The 25,111-nt window shown below is 32.1% G+C and overlaps 1 protein-coding gene across 3 annotated transcripts in view; it reads right to left on the reverse strand.

Annotated features, from left to right (window-relative positions):
* CCDC171 (coiled-coil domain containing 171) overlaps nt 1-25,111 on the reverse strand; it is a 451,802-nt gene that overhangs the window by 277,299 nt on the left and 149,392 nt on the right. For all 3 annotated transcript variants that reach the window (XM_051987110.1, XM_051987103.1, XM_051987118.1), the window contains 5 exons: nt 14,371-14,477; nt 12,450-12,539; nt 10,950-11,150; nt 7,728-7,895; nt 5,925-6,113 (listed from right to left, as the gene is read on the reverse strand). In XM_051987110.1, coding sequence (XP_051843070.1) covers nt 5,925-6,113; nt 7,728-7,895; nt 10,950-11,150; nt 12,450-12,539; nt 14,371-14,477 — 755 coding nt within the window. The remainder of the gene's footprint in view (nt 1-5,924; nt 6,114-7,727; nt 7,896-10,949; nt 11,151-12,449; nt 12,540-14,370; nt 14,478-25,111) is intronic.

The following is a 25,111-nucleotide window of genomic DNA, read 5'->3' on the forward strand; positions in this document are numbered from 1 at the left end:
GGGAAGGGAGAGGCTTTACCTGTACAATGACTTAAGACCAATTCAAATAAAAGTACACATGTTAAAGATACTTGGGGAAAAACTGTCTAAGGAAAACTGCCTTGATATTCTAGAACCAAAGTGCAAAATACAAATTAGAATAATTCACTGATTATTATCTTCTGAAAGAGATCCCACAATGAAAATTTCCAGGAATATTACAAACTCCAGATTTCCAGGACAAGGAGAAAATATTGCAAGTAGACAGAAACAATGTGAGTATTGAGGAGCCACAGTCAAGATAACACAAGATTTAGCAGCTTTTATATTAAAGAATCAAAGGGCTTAGAATATGATATTCGAGATGGCATGGTGATCAGAAAGGCCAAGTGATTTATCTAAAGTACAGCTAATAAGAGGAAGAGAATCTTGATCACAGGTCTTTTGATTCTAAATTAAGTACCATTTTTATTACAACATAATTACAATTACTGCTCCAATCTTACCAAGGCTTAGGCTAGATGCTGGGTCTTACATGAAAGATAACAAGATCCTTTTAATTATTATTACTCATTGTCAATTTGTCTTAGATCACACATAATTATACCATGCAAAGTAGAATGTAATCTGTCTGGGGGAAGGAATTACTTGCATTGATCTCAATAACTGTAGCACAAATCCTGACAACACAGTAAGCAATTTAAAAATTTTTACTGAATTGAAATGAACTAAAATCTATACTCTCCACTACTGATCTTCAAAGGGGTAATCTTAATAGGAAAAAGTTTCAGTAAATTATCAAGAACAAGATTTCCATACAAGTTGTCCTCAAAAAGAAATTCCTTTAAAACGCTGTCTTCTCATAAACAATTTGTAAAACAAACTGAAGTTTAAAAAAAAAAAAAAGAAATTTCATTCCTCCAGTTTAGTGGATTAATAAAAATAACCTATTAGCTAATAATAATAAAGATTAATTACTATTAGATTATTTATACTAGTGATAGGTAAGACTTCTGAAATGTAAGAGACAAAACAGAAAAGAGAAATGAAATGCTATATGTGAGAAATAGCAAGATAGCAGGTCTTGCTAAAACACAAAGTACAGTATGAGAAATATCATAATAAGCCTGAAAAGGAAGTTGATGTTCAAGTTTTCTAACTTACTGTATTCTTCTAGGAGACAAGGAATCACCAAGTTGTCTCTGTGATTTGTATCTCTGAGATCAGTAAGCTTTGTTTAAATGCAAATTTATGTTTTCCTTTAATGTAATTTTTTTTTTTTTGGTTTCTATTCTTCTAGATTGGGAATGGAAATAAACAGAAGGACAATCAGTTCTCTCTTTTGATGAAACCTGATACCACAAACTTTGTTCTATTACTGAAATCTTTCTATCCTACTAATTATTTATTGTATGCAGGACACAAATTTTACTTTCACAATTCTTATTTTTCTTTCAAACCATTCAGGAATATCTTACTATGGTTCCATTATATCTTCAAAATCCATAGCATCTTCTTTATCAGCTGTCAATTTATTAACCTTTCTTGCAACATTCAGCTAGGTGACACAGTCACCTGGAACTACTAAGTCTTGAGTTTAAATCCAGCCTTAGAAACTTAACTATATCCTCCTTAACAAGTCACTTAATCCCTTGTTTGCCTCAGTTTCCTCATCTGGAAAATGGGAATAATATCTATATTCCAGGATTACTGTGAAGATCAAATGCATCAATAATAATAAAACATATAGCACATTATGTGCTATGTAAATGTTAATTATTATTAATAATAATTATTATTATCATGACCACAATCATTCATTCATGGGAATGTACATTTGTATCTTTATTGCATATATATGTATATATCTGTAGTACACATGAATATACACATATACACAACTACATGTATATGCACCTATATACATAGGTATGTATGTGTTTAAATACATTTATATAGAATATACACTGAAAGATGTGGTAATATGTGGTATATGTATGTCTTAATATGTATATATGGGTAGCATCTCTACATGTGGCAAAATACATATTTATGGTCATGTATATATATACATGCATACTCATACATAAATACCTATGTGATGCTTCCTGTATTCTGATTCTTTACCTATCCCTCAGAAGGTAAACAGCATATTTCATTATTTGTCCTTGGTAACTGTAGTTGGTGATTACACTGGTCAGAATTCCTAAGTCTTTAGGAGTTATTTGTGTAACAATATTGACGTTAGTAACAATGATGATGATGATATTGCTGTATAAATTGTCCTCTTGGTTCATAGGTTCTTCTCATGTTTCTCTGAAATTATCCATTTCATGCAAATTAAGACAACTCTGATATACCACTACACACCTGTCAGACTGGCTAGAATGACAGGGAAAGATAATGTGGAATGCTGGAGGGGATGTGGGAAAAATGGGACATGAATGCATTGTTGGTAGAACTGTGAATGGATCCAACCATTCTGGAGAGCAATTTGGAACTATGCTCAAAAAGTTATCAATCTGTGCATACCTTTTGATCTAGCAGTGTTACTACTAGGTTTATATCCCAAAGAGATCTTAAAGAAGGGAAAGGGACCTGTATGTGCCAAAATGTTTGTGGCAGCCCTGTTTGCAGTGGCCAGAAACTGGAAACACAGTGGATCCCCATCAATTGGAGAATGGCTGAATAAATTGTGATATATAAATATTATGGAATATTATTGTTCGGTCAGAAATGACCAACAGGATGATTTCAGAAAGGCCTGGAAAGACTTACAAAAACTGATGCTAAGTGAAACGGGCAGGGCCTGGAGATCATTATATACTTCAACAACAATACTATATGATGATCAATTCTGATGGACCTGGCCATCCTCAGCAATGAGATGAACCAAACCAGTTCCAATGGAGCAGTAATGAATTGAACCAGCTATGCACAGCGAAAGAACTCTGGGAGATGACTAAGAACCATTACATAGAATTCCCAATTCCCTACACTTTTGCCCACCTGCATTTTTTATTTTCTTCACAGGCTAATTGTACAATATTTCAGAATATGATTCTTTTTGTACAGCAAAATGATGGTTTGGTCATGTATACTTATTGTGTATCTAATTTATACTTTAATATATTTAACATCTACTGGTCATCCTCGCAATCTGGGGAAGAGGATGGGGGGAAAGGAGGGGAAAAATTTGAACAAGAGGTTTGGCAATTGTCAATGCTGTAAAGTTACCCATACATATAACCTGTAAATAAAAGGCTATTAAAATTTTTTAAAAATTATCCATTTCATCATTTTTTATGCCACACTAGTATTCCATCATATTTATATACCATAACTTGTTTGGCCATTCCCTAACTGGTACACATTCCCTTAAGTCCTCATTATTTGTCATCTCAGAAAGAGCTAGAAATATTTCATCACAGAACAGTAAGTTTAGTTAGTTTGTTTTCCCTAAGGACTAATTTTTTCCTTAGCCCACCATCCCTCTAATTCCCTTCTCTTTACTTGTTGAATTAAACACATTCCTTTAGTCAACTATGCATACATATTTTTCCCTCCTCTAACAAATGCAGATGAGAGTGTCAACCATTTCCCCCATTTCTTTTTCATGTTTTGATACATTTTTACTCGTATACCTGGATTATGTGAAATTATTTTCCCTAACCATGTTTCCTCTTCCCCCTTCTCCCATGTATTACTCTTCCTCTTTTAAAATCATAAAGATATAAGCATACCATGTCTAGACTTTCCGTCTAAAAAACTCTGAGATGTTTTTTTACATGGGTCAGAATAGGTGAAGCCTCGAATATAGGTGAGGAAACCTTCAATCTGAGATCATCTAGAACTAGAAATTACTTTCTCAGGTCTAGTGATGTAAAATTAAATGCTAACTTATCTACCTCCTACCTGGATAATCAGGATAATAGTACCTGTAATGAAACTGTTTATTTCCTTGACATTAGACCATTAACTTGTGATAAGATGTTTGGATAATTGTTTCTTATAACTTTGTTTTCTACTAAAATATTTAGTTTATATTTGTAAACATGAGTATGTTCACATAAAACTAATAAAAATAATATTTGAAAATATACCTGTATAATAATATATACATGATGTATAAAACTGGAATCTTCACATGGCAAAATTTAGAAAAGAATCTTATCATTAGTTATTAGGCACAAATCAAATTAATTGATTAAAAAAAAATTAGGTCCCTGACCAAAATCAGAATTTGAGTACAACAAGCTAATACCCATTGCCCATTTGCAGAAACTCAAATATTTTCTTGAGGCAGTAGCAGTTGACTAAAATGAGATGGAAAGATACACATGACCCATGGCTGTGAAAAGAGGAATCTTTGTCACCGAGTACCAGTATAAGATATACTTACTGGGAAGCCTTAAGAACCACCAAGTTGATAGTTCATTGCCAGTGGGATTAAAGTTTGTCTTGTTTAATAGAAAATAGAAACTTATGTTTGCATATACATGATTAATAAAATTTGCTTGCCAGCACTGAGAAATGTTAAGTCTAATTAACATTTTTCGATTTCACTAGTTGGTAAATTGGTTTTGGCACCCTGATACATTATTACACAATTAAGAATTGGAAGCGACCTTAAAAATGATTATGGGCTAGGTCTGACATCTCAATTCTCCTGCTAATTTAAGTTTAATATTAGAATGAAGTAAGTATGACATTTCAACAGTGAACAAAATTCAGCACTAGACAGAAGGAAATTTCCTTGGTCAGACCAAATTGCCCATTATAATCTGCTAGCCAAACTTCAGAATCAGGCATATAGAGATTTTTTTAAATAAGTGACCAAGAAGTGATTTCAATCACTCCAACCTCTAGTCCCCCAAAACATCTCTTGAGGATAGTTTCATGGCCTTTTAGAGAAAAAGTAACCTAACTTGTATGGAATCAGAAGGATTAGACTCTTGCTCCCAAAAGTCATCTAGTCCAATTCTCAGATTTTATAAATAAGCCAAACAAGGCCAAAGAGGTTAAGCAGTTGTCCAGAGGGCAGAGAAAAGTTCCAATGCCAAAATAAAACAAGACCATCACACATTATGATAAGCTTCCAAATCTGGTCCTTACGAGAGGCAATACTCTTACCAAGTGTCTATGGTCCATTGTCATTATCTATAAAGAAAACAAGTACTGACTCACAGAAAAAAACAGACAATATCTTTACTTCTGACTATAGTACCTTTATAATCAAGTTAAATGTGTGAGTCTATTGAGTCAAATATGAAAAAGTTTGCATTGTCATTATAATAATCTTGATTATGAAGGGTCCTAAAATAGCAATTTCTTAAATATTCAATTTATACATGGAAAAGTATGGTATAATCAACATCAAGTTGAGTTCTGCACACTTCAATTCAAATAAAAATAAAAATAAAAAATATTTCCAAGTCAATTATTTTAGTACAGGACTTAAAAATGAATAAAATATTTCTTACATAATGCCAATAAAGGAGCTACTGAAGCACAGAAATCATAAACCAAATTTTAGCTTAAAATAAATTAAAATGGCAGCAAACTGTTATGCTCTTCACAAATGGAATCAACCCTGAAAAAATTTACTATGACCACAACTATGAGAAATTTTAGAATAATTCTGATATTTTATTTTATACTTTTAAGCTCACAAAAATTTAATGATGAAATATTTCAGGATTAAGGAACATATATTTGGAATATATTAACCAGATAGCTTTTCATTTCCTAAAGAAAACCACAATTAAGAATTAAAATATATATATATGTCTGTATGTATATGTGTGTGTATTTATATGTGTGTGTATCTGTATGTAATTCTTAAAACTAGTTTTAATTTTATTAGAATTCTATTATGATTCCAAAATAGGATGCAGGATATGGAGAAAAAAATACAAACATTTTTCAGCGCTCTGGTAGCATACCTGTGCCTTCATCTGAACCTCTCGGAGGACTTCAGTATACTGCTGCTCCAAATCCTTCTTTTGTTTCTGCCAAGAGCTCTCCTGTGCTTTAATCTGTTCTGCCACTTTATTAAAAGTGTCTTCCTGGGTCTGCTGAAGCTCTCTCAGAGTATCAGACTTGTTTTTACAAATATATTCTAGATGAGTTATCTAGATGGTTATATGGTAAACAAAAGAACTAAGGTCAAATCATCTTTTCCAATTCACAATAAGCTTTTTTCTCAATTTCATTTTCTACCTAAATGATATTTTTAAAAAGCCTAAAAACAAACAAAATTAAAACATTAAAAAACTAAGATAAGTATATTCTGTAATTAAACTTCACCTGAAAATTGAAACATTTAGTTCAGTATAAACACCAGGTTTTACTATAAATATTATCATTTCTTTTTTCTCCAAATAAGCTGTTAAATTTAATATATATTTAAACAAAAATATTCAGTAAATACTATCAGCAAAAAATTAAGTTAGAAACTATACAATTCCCCTTAAAGCAAAAATCTCCACTTGAGAAAAGCTCTCCAAATCTGCATAAAATGTGTACAATAAAATAAAATGTTTCATATTGGTTTGAGTATACATATAAGAAAAGTTGAGGAAAGGCCCTTTTCACATATTCATTTTTCATCAACTTATAAAATTTGAAAATAATAATAATAATGACTGAAGTTCATCAAAAAAAATCTATAAAATCACAGTAGGTTTAAATATGATTCTAATAGTTAATCATTAGTATCATTAAAAAAATTCTGATCAAACAGAAAACAGTTTTAAATACATTCAAAATCTTAAGATCATTTATGCTGTCCCTAACCTTTCCCACTTTCATCCTTCCTAGAACATTCTAGTGATCCTACTAATAGCATCAGAGCCAAAATTATCAATAGTAAGGAACTCCTGAAGTTGGGCCAAGAAATTGTTTCATGTCTCCAACAGATGAGAAACTTATGGAACCATTTTTCTCTTCCTATCCCTCAAGAGCAAATGTCAGTGCAGCCAAGATCTGGAATCCTTCTCCTAGACCACATGAACATAGTTCTGACCAGCTAATTCAATAGAGCCAGAAAATGAACCAATATCTTTACAGCAACATGTCTGCTAAGCCAGTTTAATTTATTATAATCTAAAGAGGGATTTTGAATGTGTTTCCTTTGGAAAGACTAAAAGTTTAAGTCTTATGAAACAGTAAAGTAACTATATAAGTCTACTACTGTTCTAACCCCTCAAAAATATTTACTATATTATGAGTTAATGATTTTATAATTAAGTGTATCATTACCTTTTAGAAAACATGTTATAAGCATATAATTATTTTTAATTTATTCTTAAAATAATACTACCTCACTTTCATTAAGTCAGTTTTTTAAGATTATATTTTCGGATAACTATAGTTTGCTTCTGTTTTATGCTAAGATAAAGTGTTGGTTTATTAGAGTAAATGACTAAGTCCTTTGAATTGCTTCATCAGTAAGATTAATTTATTTTCTTTTAATTAGGTCCCTGTGGCTAATACTGGCTAGTAGTATTAGCATGTCCTGCACAAAAAATGGAGCTTAGAGACTTCATACAGACTTCAGTCACATTTACATGCCCACAGCAATGGCATCAAACTGAGTTGTAGACAAGCCATAATTAATGGTATTGAATTATTAACATCCAAATTCTTTTTGAAATAAGATGAATGTCAGCCTTTCTTAATGATACTGTGATGTGGACAAATGTCACTGAATTTAATAGAGGTATCTGGTGCCTGAGGACAGTTACCTTCTCATTAGCCCTGTTGAGGTCTAAGATCAGGGCATCAACATTCTCCTGCAAGACTGCACAAAGCTCAGACCAAGAGAATTTATCCAGCATGCCTTCTGGTTGTTTTATAAGCACACAGCCTGCTACCAAGTGCTGATATAACGTATGAAGGAAGGTTAGCTTCTCCTGTGAGGAAAGCAAAAATATTAACTTCAGTATATAAACACTGTAGGATCCAAATGTACATATACTTTCAAAACCTGAGCATGATCATAAAAGAAAACTTCAAAATGTGGTAGTTTTAATGATACTATTTTCACATTCTAGGAAAAGGAAATGCAAAGATTAAAGTAAACTGTTTACAAATTGTAATTCATTAATATTTCTAACTGTAATATATTTTTCTTTAGTTTTTACCAAAAAGGTATATTATTTAGTCCAAAGTACAATTTAAAATGTTGCCATGACATTTTAAAGAACTTCAATAATTTCAGCATTTACCATGTACACAATTGCTCTACTTCCTCCTTTTCTTTCTAGCTTCCAGAATTTACTCACTTCTTATAGGCAATCTATCCTGAGTCCTTTAGCTTATCAACTAGTGAAATGAGGACTATAAGGTAGAGAAGCCTACTGTGTTTTTTCACAAATATATGTTCTTCTGTCCTATCATTAAACATATAAAAAGTACATGAGATATTTTCATTATTACAAAGAGATAGCACAACTCAATTCCTATCAATGTGATAGACAATCTGAACAAAAAGTCAAATTAGAAACATCAAATAAAATTGACCCATTAAAATGCATTAGGAAATTGAAAAAACACTATTCACCTAAGAGTATAATTTAACATGAAGCAGATACATTTATTTTTAGAGTCTGACCCAAGGCATAATTCTGAAAAAAAAGTGAAGCTAGAGTATAAAATTTTTATACATAAAATACAAATTAATAAGATTATCTTTTACTACACTTCTATTTTAAAAAAAAACTCTTATTATGAGAAATTTATAAAAATTATACTGTACCATAAGGAAAATTATAGGATTTCCTTCAAAGATTTCCCCTCAACTTATGTCTCTTATACTAATACTGTGCAGCACAGCAAAGTACCTTTTCTATACGGAGCATTTCAAAAAAAAAAAAAGAAATTAAGAAAGAAAAGGAAAAAGAAAAAAAAAGGAACATGACTTTAAAATTAAAATTTATGTTTAAATCAAGAGAGTTTATAAATGTGCTTTGAGTTGTTCATTTAACAGATTAATATTCTTCATTTTTCAACTGCTGAAATAGTCAAAGATCTTATTTAAAACAAATCATCTGATGTAGTATAGGGACATTAAAAAAAAATTCCTTAAACATATCATCAAGTGATCAAGAACTTTCTCAGTGTTAACAATTAATTGTGTTGCCATTGTATTCTTTTTGCTTGGACTATGATAAACCAGGCACGATAATCATCCATTTGGCATGAAAAAGAAATCCCAAGACCCAAAATCAATTTGCACATGTTGAATCCAACCACAGTGCTGTAGACATGCTGACTTTACAATATAGTCAGGCTTCTAGTTTCCTTTACTTTAATCATTATCTGATGTGTAAAACAATTCCAACTGCTTCATGTGGACACAATTTAAATCCCAGACTGTAAAAATGATGGAAAGAATGTTTCTGTTTCACTCAGTTGGCATTACTGTTCATATTTGTTAGAGTAATAAGCTCAATATGCAGAACAACTCAGATAAATTCATTGCTAACTAGTCTAGTATACCAAGTCAAAATAAAACAGAAGACAATTTGGTTAACAAATAATTCTTTTATGAGACAAATATGTTTTGTTACAGTATGAATTAATTTAATTCAAAAAATATATTAAACACCTACTGTTTTTAAAGCACTGTGCTTTAAGCAGTAGTGATATAAACTGGATAGATACCCTACTCTCAGGGAACAAACAATCTATACAGTGTATACAAACACTGATTTTTTTTTTTAAAAAGGATGCAATATTCCAGGAAGACATCTGAGCAAAAAAATAAATAAATAAAATAGCAACAATAACGATAATAGCTATTATTTATATGATAACTATTCAGTGCCAGGCATGTACTATGCTAAATGCTTTGCAAATATTATCTCATTTGATACATAACAACCTTGGGAGATGGGTGCTATTATATTACTCTCATTTTACAACTGAGAAACCTAAGGCAAACAGTTTAAGTGACTTGCCACAAATCACACAGCTACTAAGTATGAGATCTAAATTTGAATCCAAGTCTTCTTGAATGCAGGACTAGAATTCTAATACAAAATGCTCCTGATTGGGAATAGGAATAGGAGACTGTTTGGCATAAGGAAACATTCCAGACAGAGAAGATAAGGAAGCAGAAGCAGGACAATAACAGCCAGTAAAAAATAATCAAACATGGCCAGAAATGTAAAATATATAAAAAGAATAATATAAGGCTTCAGGTATATTTGAGCAGGTAGATACAGCCTTGAATGACAGGACCAAAAGTTCATAATTTATTCAATAGCCACAGAAAGTCACTGCTCAAGTTTTTTGAAAAAAGCAGCAACAAGATCACAACAATAAATTAGGAAGGTTAAGTAGATAATGGTATAGAGAACAGACTGAAGAAGGAAGACTCCAACTAGGAAGACAAGGTAGAAGACTAATGAAATAATTTAAGTGAAAAGAGAAAAGATTCTGAAACAGGAAAAACAATGTATGTGAACTATCATGTTATGAGTCAAAATGTGAAAAGTAAAGCAGGCCTTAATGCCTGAGATTTAATTATTCTAAAAATTAGTACTCTGGAATTATAAAATATTTAGATGATTAAAATGTAAATCTGTAATTAGCAGACAAGGTATCAGAGAATTATCTTATAGAACTAATCTACTTGGCATGGTAAATTCCTTCAAAGCGAGAACTACTTCATTTGTATTTGTATTCTCAGTGCTTTAGCATAATTCTTTGCACTTTAGGTACTTAATACATGCTTGTTAATTGATATAATTAAATAACAAATATTTCATCTTATAAAACTGTAAGATAAAAAAAGTGATCAATTTTATGGCTATAACATGCATATTTCAAAACACATAATATAAATTCATCTTTGGAAAGAAATCACAGTAGACCAAAAGTAGCCATTTTTATGTATGTAAATGTATAAAACAAGATTAGTTGAAAACCTTTTCTGACAGTGTTTTTGTCTCTAGTAATACCTCAATATCCTTATGGAAAGCCTGGGAAAGCTTCTGGATTTCATTTTCAGATTGTGCTACTCGCATTTTCTCTTTTTCCCAACAATGTAAAACATTTTGGAGTTCCACTTTTAAAGTGCCTATTATAGATTCTCTGTCTGCATACTTAGTTCGCAGGTGATTTAACTCTTGATTGACATTAACCAGTTTATCCTGTGCTTCCTGTCAAAGATACCAAATAAAAAGTAACTAGTAAGTTTATCTGATAAAGCACTTGAACAAGTGACTTTTCAAAAAGCAGAATGAAGTAATAATTTTTTTTCCTAGGGGGATGGGGAGAAAAAAGCATTTGAGTTAAACCAGAAAGATAGTTTGATTTAAAATTAACACAGATCCTGAAGATTTCACTAATAAACAAGTGTAATTTAAAATTACTGTTACCTTGTTTCTTTTCATTCTCAGTTTTCTGTTATAACTTCTTTTTATTTTGAAGAGTTACTAGCCCAATATCATCAAACATAATTTCTTCAATTATTATATATATATTGATAAAATATATGCTAAATTAGAAACCTGAAGTATAGGTAAAAAGTTCTTAACTAAATTTCTAATTATTTTCTTGATATTTATGTTTTTATAACAATGTTTTACTTGCAAATTTGAAAACTGAAAATGTTTTAATATTTATAACATATTATTAATAAGATGTTTATCTTACAATAAAGCCTTTAATAATAACAGAAGTATATTTATCTTTCACTATTAAGTATTTACATTGAGAAATTTTGGGCTACTTGAACAACTATTTCATGTACTTGTGATATTTATATATTAATTTTTTTTTAATATTACTATGTATCCCTAAACTAATACAATAAAAATTACACCAAAATTGGGCACTCAGAAATTTTAAAATTTTAATTTTGTTTTGGCATAATAAGGTGCCAGCTAAGAAACTTTAAAAGTTTTAAATATAAGAATAGCACCTTACAAAGCTGTTTAAATTAGTGATTTTTAGCTTTTCTAACCAGAAATGACATCACTTCCCAAAATAATCAAAGTGTATTCCAAATTAAAAATTTCCATTGTTTTTGTAACAATTATTTTAAAAATAACACTATATTTTACATTTTATCATTTTTGGAATTTATGATATTATGTTTAAGTACACATATATATGAAACTAGATTTAATTTAATCTTACACCTATTTTCCCAGTAACATAAAAACATAATTCCAAAATAATGTATGTAAAGAATGACAAAATGCTATTTAAAAATCTCTGAATAGTAAAAATTTTGCAATATGTAAAACTAAGGGTAGCATATATAATATGCATAAAATATTTTCAATAAAATATATGAAGGTAAAATTCTCACTGTTCTGAATACAAATTTTTTCTTAAACATGAAATTTTAATTTAAAATTCAAAAGTATCCAATAGAAAATTTTATGAAACATAAGAACAAAAGAAAAAGTTCTATTTCCAAAGGGGAAAGAAAGTATTCCAAACAACTATACCTTTAGACTTTTGCTTTGACATTCCATCTCCTGTTTAGTAGCATCAAGTTCCCTAAGTGTTTTTTCAGAAGTCATTTGCAGGTAGTTTAGCTAATAAAAAATGAAATAAAAACAATTTTTAAAAACTTTTACAAACAGTAACATAAAAAGCTAACACTTAAATATTTTATTGTATAACCCGAGACTATAGAAGATCATCTACTTTAATTTTTTGAAATCAATCTCAAAAATGTAATTCACTTCATTTATAGGTATATCTAGTTCCTGTCATATGTTTTTGTTATGAAAAAAAGTTTAAAATCTCAGTGGCATTTTTATAAAATTTTAGTAGATGCCACAAATCTTTATTTTTTTAATTTTTATTTTAAGTACTTTAACTGCTAAATTTTGCAAGCACAAAAAGCCAAAATCAGTAGTATGAATAAGAAAAAGAAGGATAGAGATGACTGCTCATTCTACACATGATGAAGGTATTCAGTGGGTCTCTGGCTCCATATGACAATTTCAGGGTCAGTCACATGCAGTCCTACTGGGAAGGCTTGTGGCAGGTCATCAGTTGGTCCTGCACTGCTTGTGATTTATTTTCTTTGACAGTTCATTCTTCTTTCTGTCAGACTGCTTTTTTTGCTTTCTTTTCAACCACCCCCTTGGTCTCCCCACTGCTGTCTCTGGCACTGTTTCACAACAAAGCGCATTACTAAGCCAAAGCCTGCTGAGTCGACTTTTCAACTGCTCTGAGGATCATGTGACATTCATCCTCCCAAATAACAATTCGCTGTGGGTAACATGTTCCTGGTTACTTTGCAGCTTCCAGACCTGGGCCTCAGAAGAGTTTCATAAACTACTAAAAATATTAGTTACTTATCTCATTGGGAAAGTCCTAAAAATATTTTTCTGTTTACAGAAATGTGATTATTTCCAATGGTCACTTTTTTGTGATGCTTAAACAAGCACAAAGAGCATCATAAAGACAATTTTCTTCATCTCCCCTAATAAAGGGGGTTCGGAGAGGGAAGTCTTCTAACACTGAAAGTTAATGACTTTATCATCAATCCATAGTGCTGAGCACAATCAATGTGTAATATACAGTAGGAACTTAATAAATGGTTGTTAACTGGATGACTTGACTCTTAAGGCCAATGAGAGCCAAAGCTTGTGAATGCAAATTGAAAATCCAAAATCTATGCTATGTAACTTCTTGCTTTGAACAATCTGTTCATTGTTTTGTTAGCTAATTACATCTAATATAATTATTTTGTATTATCTAATTTGACAAGATGTAACTAAATAAACTCTTCAATTTTTAAGCAACAAATTCATAAAACATTTTAATACCCAAGAAGATTATCAACCAACACATTAAAATAATATAAATAAGGTGATAAATATGAGATGAGGTTTTTCAGTCAGTAAATGAAAAGCTTCCTGGCTACATCAAACAGATACTTAATTTAAAAAAAAAAAAATCTAACTACACTTCGCTCCCTTTAGATTTCTCTTCCTTTTTTCCTAAGTGATATCCTAAATAGAAAGGAACAATTCACAATTCTTATTCAATAATGTACTAAATTAGATATTATTTTCTAAATTTCCAGTTGAAAATGTATAATATTTAAATCTATTATTTAAATGTTTAAATTACTGTCAACCTTTCAAAAAACTAAACTAAGGAGAAAGAGGAAGTTAAGAAATAGAAAATAATTAGGAGTTCAAAAGTTTAGGATGATATAAGAAAATTAAATTTGTGACATTACTTTAGGGTAAACTCAAAGAAAAAGCTGTGACAGAATGTTTCTTTTTTTGCTATCACTGAAAGCTGTCAATTCAACATTCTCAATCTTTTGACCTTTGTAACAAATAAAGAATATGTACTATGAAGGCCGAAGGCTATGTATGTGGAGCCAAACAGTGCAAGTATTACCTCATTAGATGCATCTTCCAGCTTGTTCTGGTAATCTGTCAAGGTATGCCTCAAAGTCTCAAGGACAATAGAGAAGCTGAGAGCTTTATCTTCGTCCTTGTGGATGCCTAGAGAAAAATAGAGGATGAAAATAAAGCTCTTCAAGTCACAGACAAAAGCTAACCAAACTGTAACAGAGATATAATTACATAAGGCTGCAATGACAATATGGAACATGGAATAGTAATCTTATTCTCCAAGGCAATATGTTGTATGGACATGTTTTCATATCCTATTAAAACAAATGGTCAAATTAAAGTTTCTAAAGTAGCAGGTTTAAGTATGTAAGCCTCTCTGCCTTGATGAAGTCCACATGCTGCTGTTGTTTTTTCTTATTTGTCAGTGACTGATAATTTGCTATGCACCTGTTACTTTCCATATGTAAAGGTTAGTTTCTTTTTCCTTTTTTTCAATATGCTTTGGTTCTTAGTATTTTTGAGTCAGGCCACTATTCAATCTACTTAATAAAGCACTACTAAGCCCAAGAGCAAATAAATTTTTATTATGCTTGGAAATATCCTTCAACCTTAAACTCTCTTAAGCTGCTATCCAAAATAAACAATCAAAATGCTATTATCTACACAGACCTACATCATGTTTCAATTAAAACTCTTTAAAACGGATACACTCATTGTACAAATATGTATATTTCCATTTATTTTACCCTCAAACTACATTTTTTAGTTGAGTTGTTTTAATCAGTGTAACATGGTCAAATACAGTTCAAAATATTAATGCAGTATGATCAATAGTTTTTAAATCTTTTGATTGATGGGCTATATTAATATTCCACTTTTCAATAATTGTCTTTGTCTTATAATTTCTACTTTTATAGCATTTGATATAGATGGTCCCTTTGTTCCCATTCACATATCAGCCATATCCTCACACGGACTCATCACAAATTGCTTAGACAACAATAACAGTTATTGTTTAATGAGTCTCTTTGCCTCAATTCTCTTCTTATACCAATCCACACAATTGCCAAATTGACCATCCAAAAGTGTAAGTCTGACCATATCATCCACTAAACAATAAATGTCAAGTGGCTCCCTATTACCTCGAGTCAAATATAAAGTTTTTGTTTGATACTTAAATTCCTTTATAGCCTGGCTCTTTCCTACTTCTGTCTATTATTGCTTATTATCTTCTATCTCCTCTACACAGGTAACCTGGCTTGCTGGTTTTTCCTTGTACATCTCCTGATCTTTTCATTAACTATGTCCTCCATGGTATGAATGCTCTCCTTCCTCACCTTCACTCGATTTCCTCAACTTCCTTAGGAACTCTGAATTCTACAAGAGATCCTTCCCAGTCCCCCACCTAATAAGTCCTTCTCCTCTAAGGTGAGCTTCCATCTGCTCTACACATATCTTTTATGTCCTTACTTTCTTGTTGTCTCATCTTTTGTAATGTAAGCATTTTGAGAAAGGGTGTTTTTGTTTTGTTTTGTTTTTGCCTTTTTTATCTCCCCAGTGCTAAGAATATTACTTGACACAAAATAAGTACTTTATAAAGACTTACTGATTAATGATAAATTAAACATAAGTGACTCTTCTGGAGCTACTCCCCTACTCTAATTATCCCTGGGTCTACAGAAGATAGCAACTACATCATCTTTCAGGATTCTAAGGATAACCTTAATTGGTTCAGATTTTCAAGATCCATAAGAGGAGTCTTATTAATAGCTAGACTAAATTCGTTTTTTGAAAGGGTTTTGACTAAGCAGGCATATCAAGGGCAACTGATGCAGAAATAACTTCTCAAACTGGGGTGTGTTTTTTGGTATATATGAGGCCCCCAGAAGAGTGGGTTTAAACTTAGAGACTCATGTAGAAAAAGGAAAAATTTACAGTTCTTGGTTTCTAAGTCAGTATCAAACTCAAATAGAACCAGTGTATACATAAGAATCTCTGAAGGCGACATACTACTTAGTTATCTATTTTTGTTATAAAATGTTATCTAATGATTTTTTTGCATTTTTATTTTATTAAATATTTTCTAATTACATTTTCATATAGTTTATTGGGACTCAAGAGGATTGCCAGCAACATATAGATACCTCCATTACAAGTCTTTTTTCTCTCTTCATGTAGTCCCTGTGAAGTTTCCCTTTGGTGTAACACTCCATTGGGCTATGAGATTCAATGCCTTTGAGGAACAGTGAAGCTACCTTTTTTCATGAATCTAGTTTGTTCTTAGAAGATGGCTCTTAGCTCCAGATGTAAACACTGTTATCATCCATTTTTGTTTCAAAGATACAGCTACAAAGTTTAGTACATGCTTAGTAGATGCTACTACCAATAAGAATTCCAGATCCGTCTGCCTTTTGAAGTTTACAAGGTTATCACCTGAATAAATTGGAGCAGGGAAGGATAAACTCAAATCCTTATTCCTTTCCTCTCTTCTTCCTCCCAATTCTTCATCATTGGATTCAATCATCGATTGACTGTTGCTAGTATACTTGATTCTGAACTACCTACATATAAGCCTTACACATAAGCCCAAAGATATGTCTGATTCTTTCAGCTTATCACAAAACATTTATCTTCACACAAAGATCATTGTACCTCACTTTTTTCCAAAATTGAAATAAGACTTTTGTTTTTATCAGTGTGCCTATAGCTTCAAACAAAGTATCTCAAATACAACATGTTTTTCCAACATAAACTTATTGAACTGGAAACTTTTAAACTCATCAATAAATAATAGTTTTAAAGAGTCAAGTAGAATTGTAAGTTAAATGACCTCTTGGTAGTCACAAAAACAGTTATATGTCAAAGACAGAAATCAAATCCAGACTTTTCCCAACCCCAATGCTGACCTTGTATCTACTATGTCATGCTACAAAAAATATTTGCACTGAGAGATGTGTGGCACTCAAAAGATAAAGGGGTCAAATGTAGAAATGATTACTCATTTTTTAAGATAATAATTTTTAACATAATTATTGGGGATAGGTGAAAGGAAAAATAAATGTTTGTGTAAAATGTATACCTATATGCATATACAAATACATTTATCTATATACATGTATACCTACATTAAGTGTTTACATGTATATGCATAACCTATAACATGGCCAATAACTGGCTGTCTTCAAGTAAAGCTTAGACGGCCACTTACTGAGGATACTGTGGAAGGGATTCTTGACCCTTCTAATTCTGGGTATCTGTGGCTTATTATGCTGGCTCCTGAAAGACAATGAGATAATAACGAAAATAGCAGCAGTATATGAGTTGGGATAACTGGCTTTGAGTCCACTCTTGACACTAAACTATCTTCATGGCTATGGACCAATGCACTTGGGCCTTTCTGGTTCAATTTTATCATCTACAAAATGGAGATAATACTATTAAACCTACCTAACAGTATTATTACAATGAATAATATAATTTTATAAACAGAACTGAAACAAATAAGATAATTTTATTACCCTAAAATGCATATAAATTTGAGTTATTATTATTTCACTATTATATGACATGGGATTATGGGGCATAGGAGAAAGGAGTGGAGAGGACAGTTTCATATTATAAACATGAGTTCTGATATTATGAATATCACAAAAGGGATAAGTAATAAAAATGTTACATCTGGATTTAATTGATCTTAAGTTGGAGTTTGGTCTTAATGAATTAATGATTTTATTGCTAAGCATTTTTTGCCAAGATAATCTTCATATGGGCATTAATTTAAGGCACAAAGAAATTGGATGAGAATATTAACTGAAAACCTTTAGTAAGAATTGTAAAAGCAAAACTTTATGCACACACACACACACACACACACGTATACATATACACATACACATAGGTTAAATTTATTTGCCCCTGTTTTCCTATTCAGTTTGAAGCCCAAAATATTTATTCTTTTTTAAAATCTGGGCCAATGATTTCTTAGGATAAAGATCTCTAAAGGAAGAAAATTCCTTTAATGATGCCAATCAGTATAATAATTTGTTCTACAATTTACAGACTTAAGAGTAACAACATAATGTTTATATAAAAGAGCAGGCCTCAGTGTCAGAAAGACGGAGTTAATTTCTGCCTCTGACACAAACTAGCATATGATTTTGGTCAGTTCTATTCACTTCTATTAGATATATGTAATAGGGAAGGGCAAAGAGCAAATAAATAATGGAATAAAACCCAGTATTATACATTGTCAACTTCACTTCAAAGCTTATACCAAGAGTTAGAGTAGGGAATCACGTTAGTTGACTAACAAAGAAAATTTACTGTGGAGAGAAAAACTTGCTCAAAATTATTGGAATGACCTGTTAATACACATTTCAAGCAATCTCCATACCATATCTGACACTGCCTGTGGGCTGGCCACAAAGCTATAATGTCCTTGTAACTTCATTTGAATTCTGTATGATGAAAAACTTACAAATGCTGGAGGAGTAGATGACACCTTTTTCCAGCTCACCCCTATTCCAAACAATTTAATAAACTTTATTCTGAAAACTTTTTTTTTAGGTTGGGTTTGTTCTCAATTAATACTTACTGATATGTTATAATTTACTGTTCACCGTACTAAATAATCTCCCTGTCAAAAAAATGAGCAGCAAAGTATCTAAAATTCTATAATTAAAAAGAATTACTGTCATGAAAGCATTGCTTTCTCCAGATTTCATTATTTAAACTGCAAATAGCAATGAAAAACTACCACATTAATTTAATACTAACAACTTAATTTTTAAGTATGGATCAGAGCTCAGATGGGATATAAAAAGTTATGTATTTTTGTGACATTTCCTAGATCTGAAGAATTCGGTTACTTCTATACTTTTGGGTTTAATTTAGTCAATTCAGGGTTTAATTCAGTCAATTATGCAGAATGTTACCAGAGGAATAGTACTCCTGGTGACATGGTTTTTCAGGACTACTTTCCACCTTTAGAATCCACCTACCACTCAACTCATACCTGTGCCTCCAAAAAGCTGTAGCATGTGCAGCAGCCACATCCCAGTAATGCACTTCAACAGACAGACTAAACTAAATTGGGGGTAACAAACAGACCTCAAATCCACTGGTACTTTAAGCATAAGACGACTTCATTTAGCAGAATGGACAGAGGTGAATGATGCATTCCAATGGGTCATGAATGTAATAGAAGCAGACACCATGAAATACTTAGGAGTTGATCAGACATCAAAGAATTTAAGGTCATCCACTACATCCTAAGCTACTGTCAGTCATTTTCACTTTTATCAATGATTCTTGAATAGACAACGAGGCCAACAATTTTATGCAACTTTGCCTCACTTAAATCCAATTTATGTGTGATTAAAAGACATTGTCCATTTAATCATGGGTACAAAGATCTTTGGTGACAGGCAAGAGACAACGCAGCAGCTTAAATACAATGGAAGCTGTAGTCACAATCCTGAATATAAGTGACTCAGGCCCAAAGAACCATCTTCCCACTGGACTGAAGCAGAAGTGGAATAAGGCAGCCTCTGGGTGTCTGAGCAGCCTTTTTAAGAAAACTGATCATTTCCTGGAATGGGAGGGTGATAAAAGGTGCCTTAAAAATTGTTTCACCTAACCACTGCACACCTCTCAGATTGGCTAAGATGACAGGAAAAGGTAATAATGAATTTGGGATAACTGGGACACTAATACACTATTGGAAAAGTTGTGAATTGACCCAATCGTTCTAGAGAGCAATTGGAACTATGCCTAAAGGAATGAAGGGGGATCACAACATGGTATTTCACTCTATTTGTTATTGTTTGCTTGCATTTTGTTTTCCTTCTCATTTTTTTCTTTTTGTTCTGATTTTTCTTGTGCAGCATGATATCTGTGAACAAATATATAGAAGAGTTGCACATATTTAACATATATTGAATTACTTGCTTTCTAGAGGAAGGAGTGTGGGAAAGGAAGAGAAAAGTTTAGAATACAAAATTTTATAAGGACGAATTAATTTTAAAAATTGTTTCACCTAGCCTAAACCTGGCCTGCTTACCAGGGCATGAAAGAATCCTAACCTTCAATCAAAAGATTAAAAAATGCACAAAAACTTTCACAAAAATGATTTTATTCACCATTGGCACATGAAATGTGTACACACTTATGGATAATATGAAAATCAGTAGACCTGAAAAACAAACCACTCTTTTTGTGAGAGAGCTCAGCATGTATTGCAACTAAATAGCAGCCCTGAATGAATGAAACAAGGCTGGCAAATGGAAGGCCAGTTCCTCAAATTTCAAGCTGGATATATATTTTTAAAATATTGTTATTAAAATATAACTACTTATGCTTTTAAAATATTGTTACTAAAATACAACTTAGGTTTTTAAATATTATTAAAATACAACTACTTATATTTACACATAAATTATATTTACATATAAATATGAATAGACTTTGAATTCTTCTCCAGTGATGTCAATGAAGAGTGACTGGAAGCTGACATAGAGTTTGCAATCAAATCTAAACTAGTCACCAAGCTCCTTCCAAAAGGAATCAATGACAGGCTCATGACAATGCAGTTGCCACTTGCAGGAAAATATCATGCTACCATCATCAGTGCATATACTCCTACCATGATGAACTCTGATAAGGTCAAAGAAAAATTTTATGAAGACTTGGGGACTCTCATGAGCAATGTTCCAAAAGAAGACAAATTTATAATTCTGGGTGATTTGATCATCACAGTAGATACAGACAACCAGAGATGGCAAGAAGATCTTGAACAGAATGGAGTCAGAAACAAGAAGAGCAGCAGTCTCTCATCACTGAAGACGTGTGTCTCATGACCTCCTCACCAGCACTGTTCTGTGTTTTTCAACACAATAAAGCATCCTGGATGCACTCTTGCAGCAAACTTTGGCTTTTAGACTAGACTATGTCACTATAAGAAGAGACAGAGAAGCTGTGAGAAGTGTGAAGGGGATGTATGCTGCAGAATTCTGGACTGACCAGTCCTAAACTTGTCCCTCCAAAACAGCAGCCCCAAGCAAGACAACTGCTAGAAGTCTTCACGTCAACAGATCAGAAGGCTTCTCTAAGTGGGAATAACTTATTGCTAATTTGGAAAGATAATTAAGCTGACATACAAGGCTGGTAACAGTGGAAATGAAAAGGAGTGAGCAGCTTTCAGAGATTTGGCATATAGCACCACATTTACTTAACTAGGCCAGAAAACTCACAAACACCTAAACTGGTTTGATAAAAAAGATGGGGAATTTCAATAGTTACTAAGTGAAAAATAAGATCATTACAGATAGTTCATCCATCTCTGAGAAAGGAACATTTGATTCCATCAAAAACAAATTTGAAATGCAGCTTGGAGAGATACAAGATTCTTGATTCAGAAAGAAGGAAGATGAAATTCAATTTTATGCTGATAGTAACAATCCAAATATAATATCCTGAAGGCTTTTTATTGGGACAAAGACCTATAGTGCATCTCAACTACTCAGTGCTGATAGAGCCACATTGATTAGTGAAAAGAACATGATCCTGAATAGATGGGCTGAACACTTCCATAATGTTATCAATAGACTATCATCAAACAATGCTAAAGCCACTATTTATATACTTCAGAACGAAGTCAATCCCTCTCTAGTAACTGAAGAAGAGGTTTTGAATACCATTAGTCCCATCTCATGTGGCAAATCACCTGGTGCTGATTCCACACCAGCAGAAATTTACAAGGCAGGGGTCCACTACTTTAAAAAAATTGACCAAAATCTCCCATGTTACATAGTAAGAGGAAGTTATCCCCACAGGAGCTAAAGAGTGTCTCTACTGTTCATCTATATAATGGAAAAGGAAATAGGTTGTTCTGTAAAAATCACAGAATGGTCTTTCTCTTTGTCATTGCTAGCTTGAATCTTGTCAGAATCCTTAATAGGCTGATCCTTGCCCTGGAGGATGATCCTCTATCTGATAGCTAACGTGGCTTCCACAAGAGGTAAGAGTAGTCAATATAGTGTTTGCTGTCCAACATCTTCTGAAGCAAACAGAAGCAAAACAGAAATCTGCACACAATGTTTACTGATCTGACCAAGACCTTTGATACAGTCAGTCATGAGGACGTGTGGAAGATGATGGCAAAATGTGGCTGCCCAAAGAAGTTCACTGGTATGCTGCTGTGCTTACTTGAATATTATGGGAAATGGGAGATCCTGGCAGAGAATACCCAAGAAGGCACGCCAATATCAAAGAAGGCATTATGCTCTATGAACAAAGCACAATTGCAATACTTCAAAAGAACTGTGAGATGCACAAATTTATAGACATTCCATTGCAAACATTTATACGGACTATCTGTGCCCAACCTGTGGTAGACACAGGTGATTTTGTTCCCATCAGCCATAGTGTCATTATGGTCCCCAAAGTGAGGATAGAAGAGGGTGTGAGGACAGTATGGATTTTAAACAAAGAAAAAGAAGTGAGGAAGTTGACAGCATTCTCCATAATCTAACAAGTAGGCCAATTTGACCATAGGATATCCTATGCAGAACAGAATAATGGTTGGTATTTACATAGCATATTGAGGTTTAGAAACCTCAACATACTATGTAAATATTAGTTTTCATTCTTTACTCTATAAGTAAAATAAAAGCTCAAACTAGAGTGGAAGATAGGACTGGACGGAAGAGACAGATCAGAGAGTGCAAGAATAGACAGAATCCTTAAGTCCTGGTGGCTAACTGGATTGGAAATACAGGATCAATCCAATGATGGCTTCTAGATTTCCATCCAAGTGTCTGGGAAGAATGCCATGGGAATCAGCAGTAATTGGTGGCTGTGGTGAGAAAGAGTTGTATCTTTGTCTGGACATAGTGAGTTTAAAATACCTACCATGAAAATGTCCAATGGCTAGTTGTAAAAGTCTAGAGATAAGAAATTTCATATTCTCACAGAAGCAATAGAACTGGACATCTGATTTACCAGAATTCCTCTCAAAGAGTACCCTACAGGGGTCTAGACAATCACCTCTAATTCATTCTAGAGATACACTCTCTTACAAAATATCCTCAACAAGATTTACATAAACTGATGCTAAGTGAAGTGAATAGAAGCAAAAGAACATTGTACACAGCAACAACAAAATTATGTGATGATCAACTATGATGGACTTGGATCTTTTCAACAATGAGGTGATTCAAGCTAATTTCAATAGACTTGTGATGGAGAGAGCCATCTGCAATCAGAGAGAGGATTATGGGGACTGAATATGGATCACAATATAGTATTTTCACCTTTTTTGTTGCTGTTGTTTACTTGCTTGCTGTTCTCTTTCTCACTTTTTCCCTTTTAATTGGATTTTTTTATGCAACATGATAAATGTGTTAATACGATTAGAAGAACTGCACCTATATTAGATTGCTTGCTGTCTAAAAGAAGGGGAGGAAGGAAGGGAAGGAGGGAGAAAAATTTGAAACACAAAGTTTTGGAGGGGTGAATGTTAAAAACTATCTTTGCATGTATTTTGAAAAACAAAAGGCTATTTTTATTTTAAAAAAAAGAAAAGAAAAGAAACCTATGGGGGGGGGAAATATCCTCAACTCTCTGGGAGAATTACACCAGGATCTTCTAAATCTGACTCCAGAAAGTCATCCTTTGCCACTTTACAAATCCTCCTAATCCTTCCTAATTTTTCTATATAAGAAGAAAAAGAATTGAGGGTCATAGTTTTAGTATTCTCAAATACTCTTGTAGTTTCTATAATCCAGCAGTCCTTCTCTAAGTAAGATAAAAAGAATATAAGTTCTGAGACAGCACAGTAGTACCACCAACTGTACAAGCTGGAAGGGAAAATTTAATTTTAATGTTGAGGGTCTAATCCATTTTTGGTATTTCAATATACCTCTCTTTGTAATCTTTTTTTAATAGGAAGAAATATGTACTCCCCAAAATATTTTATATTAAAACAGAATTTAGGAAAAGTAAATATTAACAGTCAAGTACTTTAAATGAAAAGAAGTCTAAATCAAATGATAAAGATGACTCTCAATAAGCTAGCTGAATCACCAATCCTATTCATAAATAACTTTTGGAACAAAAAAACATTTTTTAAATGCTAAAACTATTACCTGATCAAAATGGAGAAGTTTTTATAATAAATTATAATGAAAACTAAGGACTTTAAAAAGAACATCATTAAAAGGAGGAGACTGGAAATTATTTAATAGAGAGTACAGGCTTCATCCTTCAAATTTATTAATGATAATTCATAAACTGCTCTTTAATCAATTAATCTTAAAGAGTCAAAAATATATGCCACATGATTCCTGGCATTTCAAAGTCAACTATAAAGACATATTTAAAAATTCATATACATTACTAATGAACTAGAAAAATATGTTAAAACATTCATATAACAAATTTCTAAAGACCTATCTTCCCTATATTAAAATGACATATTAACCAGAAAACTACAATTTCTATAATTGTAGAAATATTTTACAATTTCTATAAAAAATTATAACTCTTTAATTAAATTTTTCTTGAAGCTACGCATCTGTATTTATTCCATCGTTTGCATTATTCTTTGCTTTTTATATAATATCAACCTATGAATCACTAGTATCTCTTGGAAATCTGAATTTTAAAAAAAATATAAATTGCAATTTAAAATGTAAAAGTAAAAAAACTAAGCAAGATAAAACAACATGAAATATATTATAGAGCTAACCTCAAAAGAATTTGCAAAGCCAAATAAACTATATGCT

The sequence above is a fragment of the Antechinus flavipes genome, chromosome 1 (genome assembly GCF_016432865.1).
Source record: "Antechinus flavipes isolate AdamAnt ecotype Samford, QLD, Australia chromosome 1, AdamAnt_v2, whole genome shotgun sequence".
NCBI lineage: Eukaryota > Metazoa > Chordata > Mammalia > Dasyuromorphia > Dasyuridae > Antechinus > Antechinus flavipes.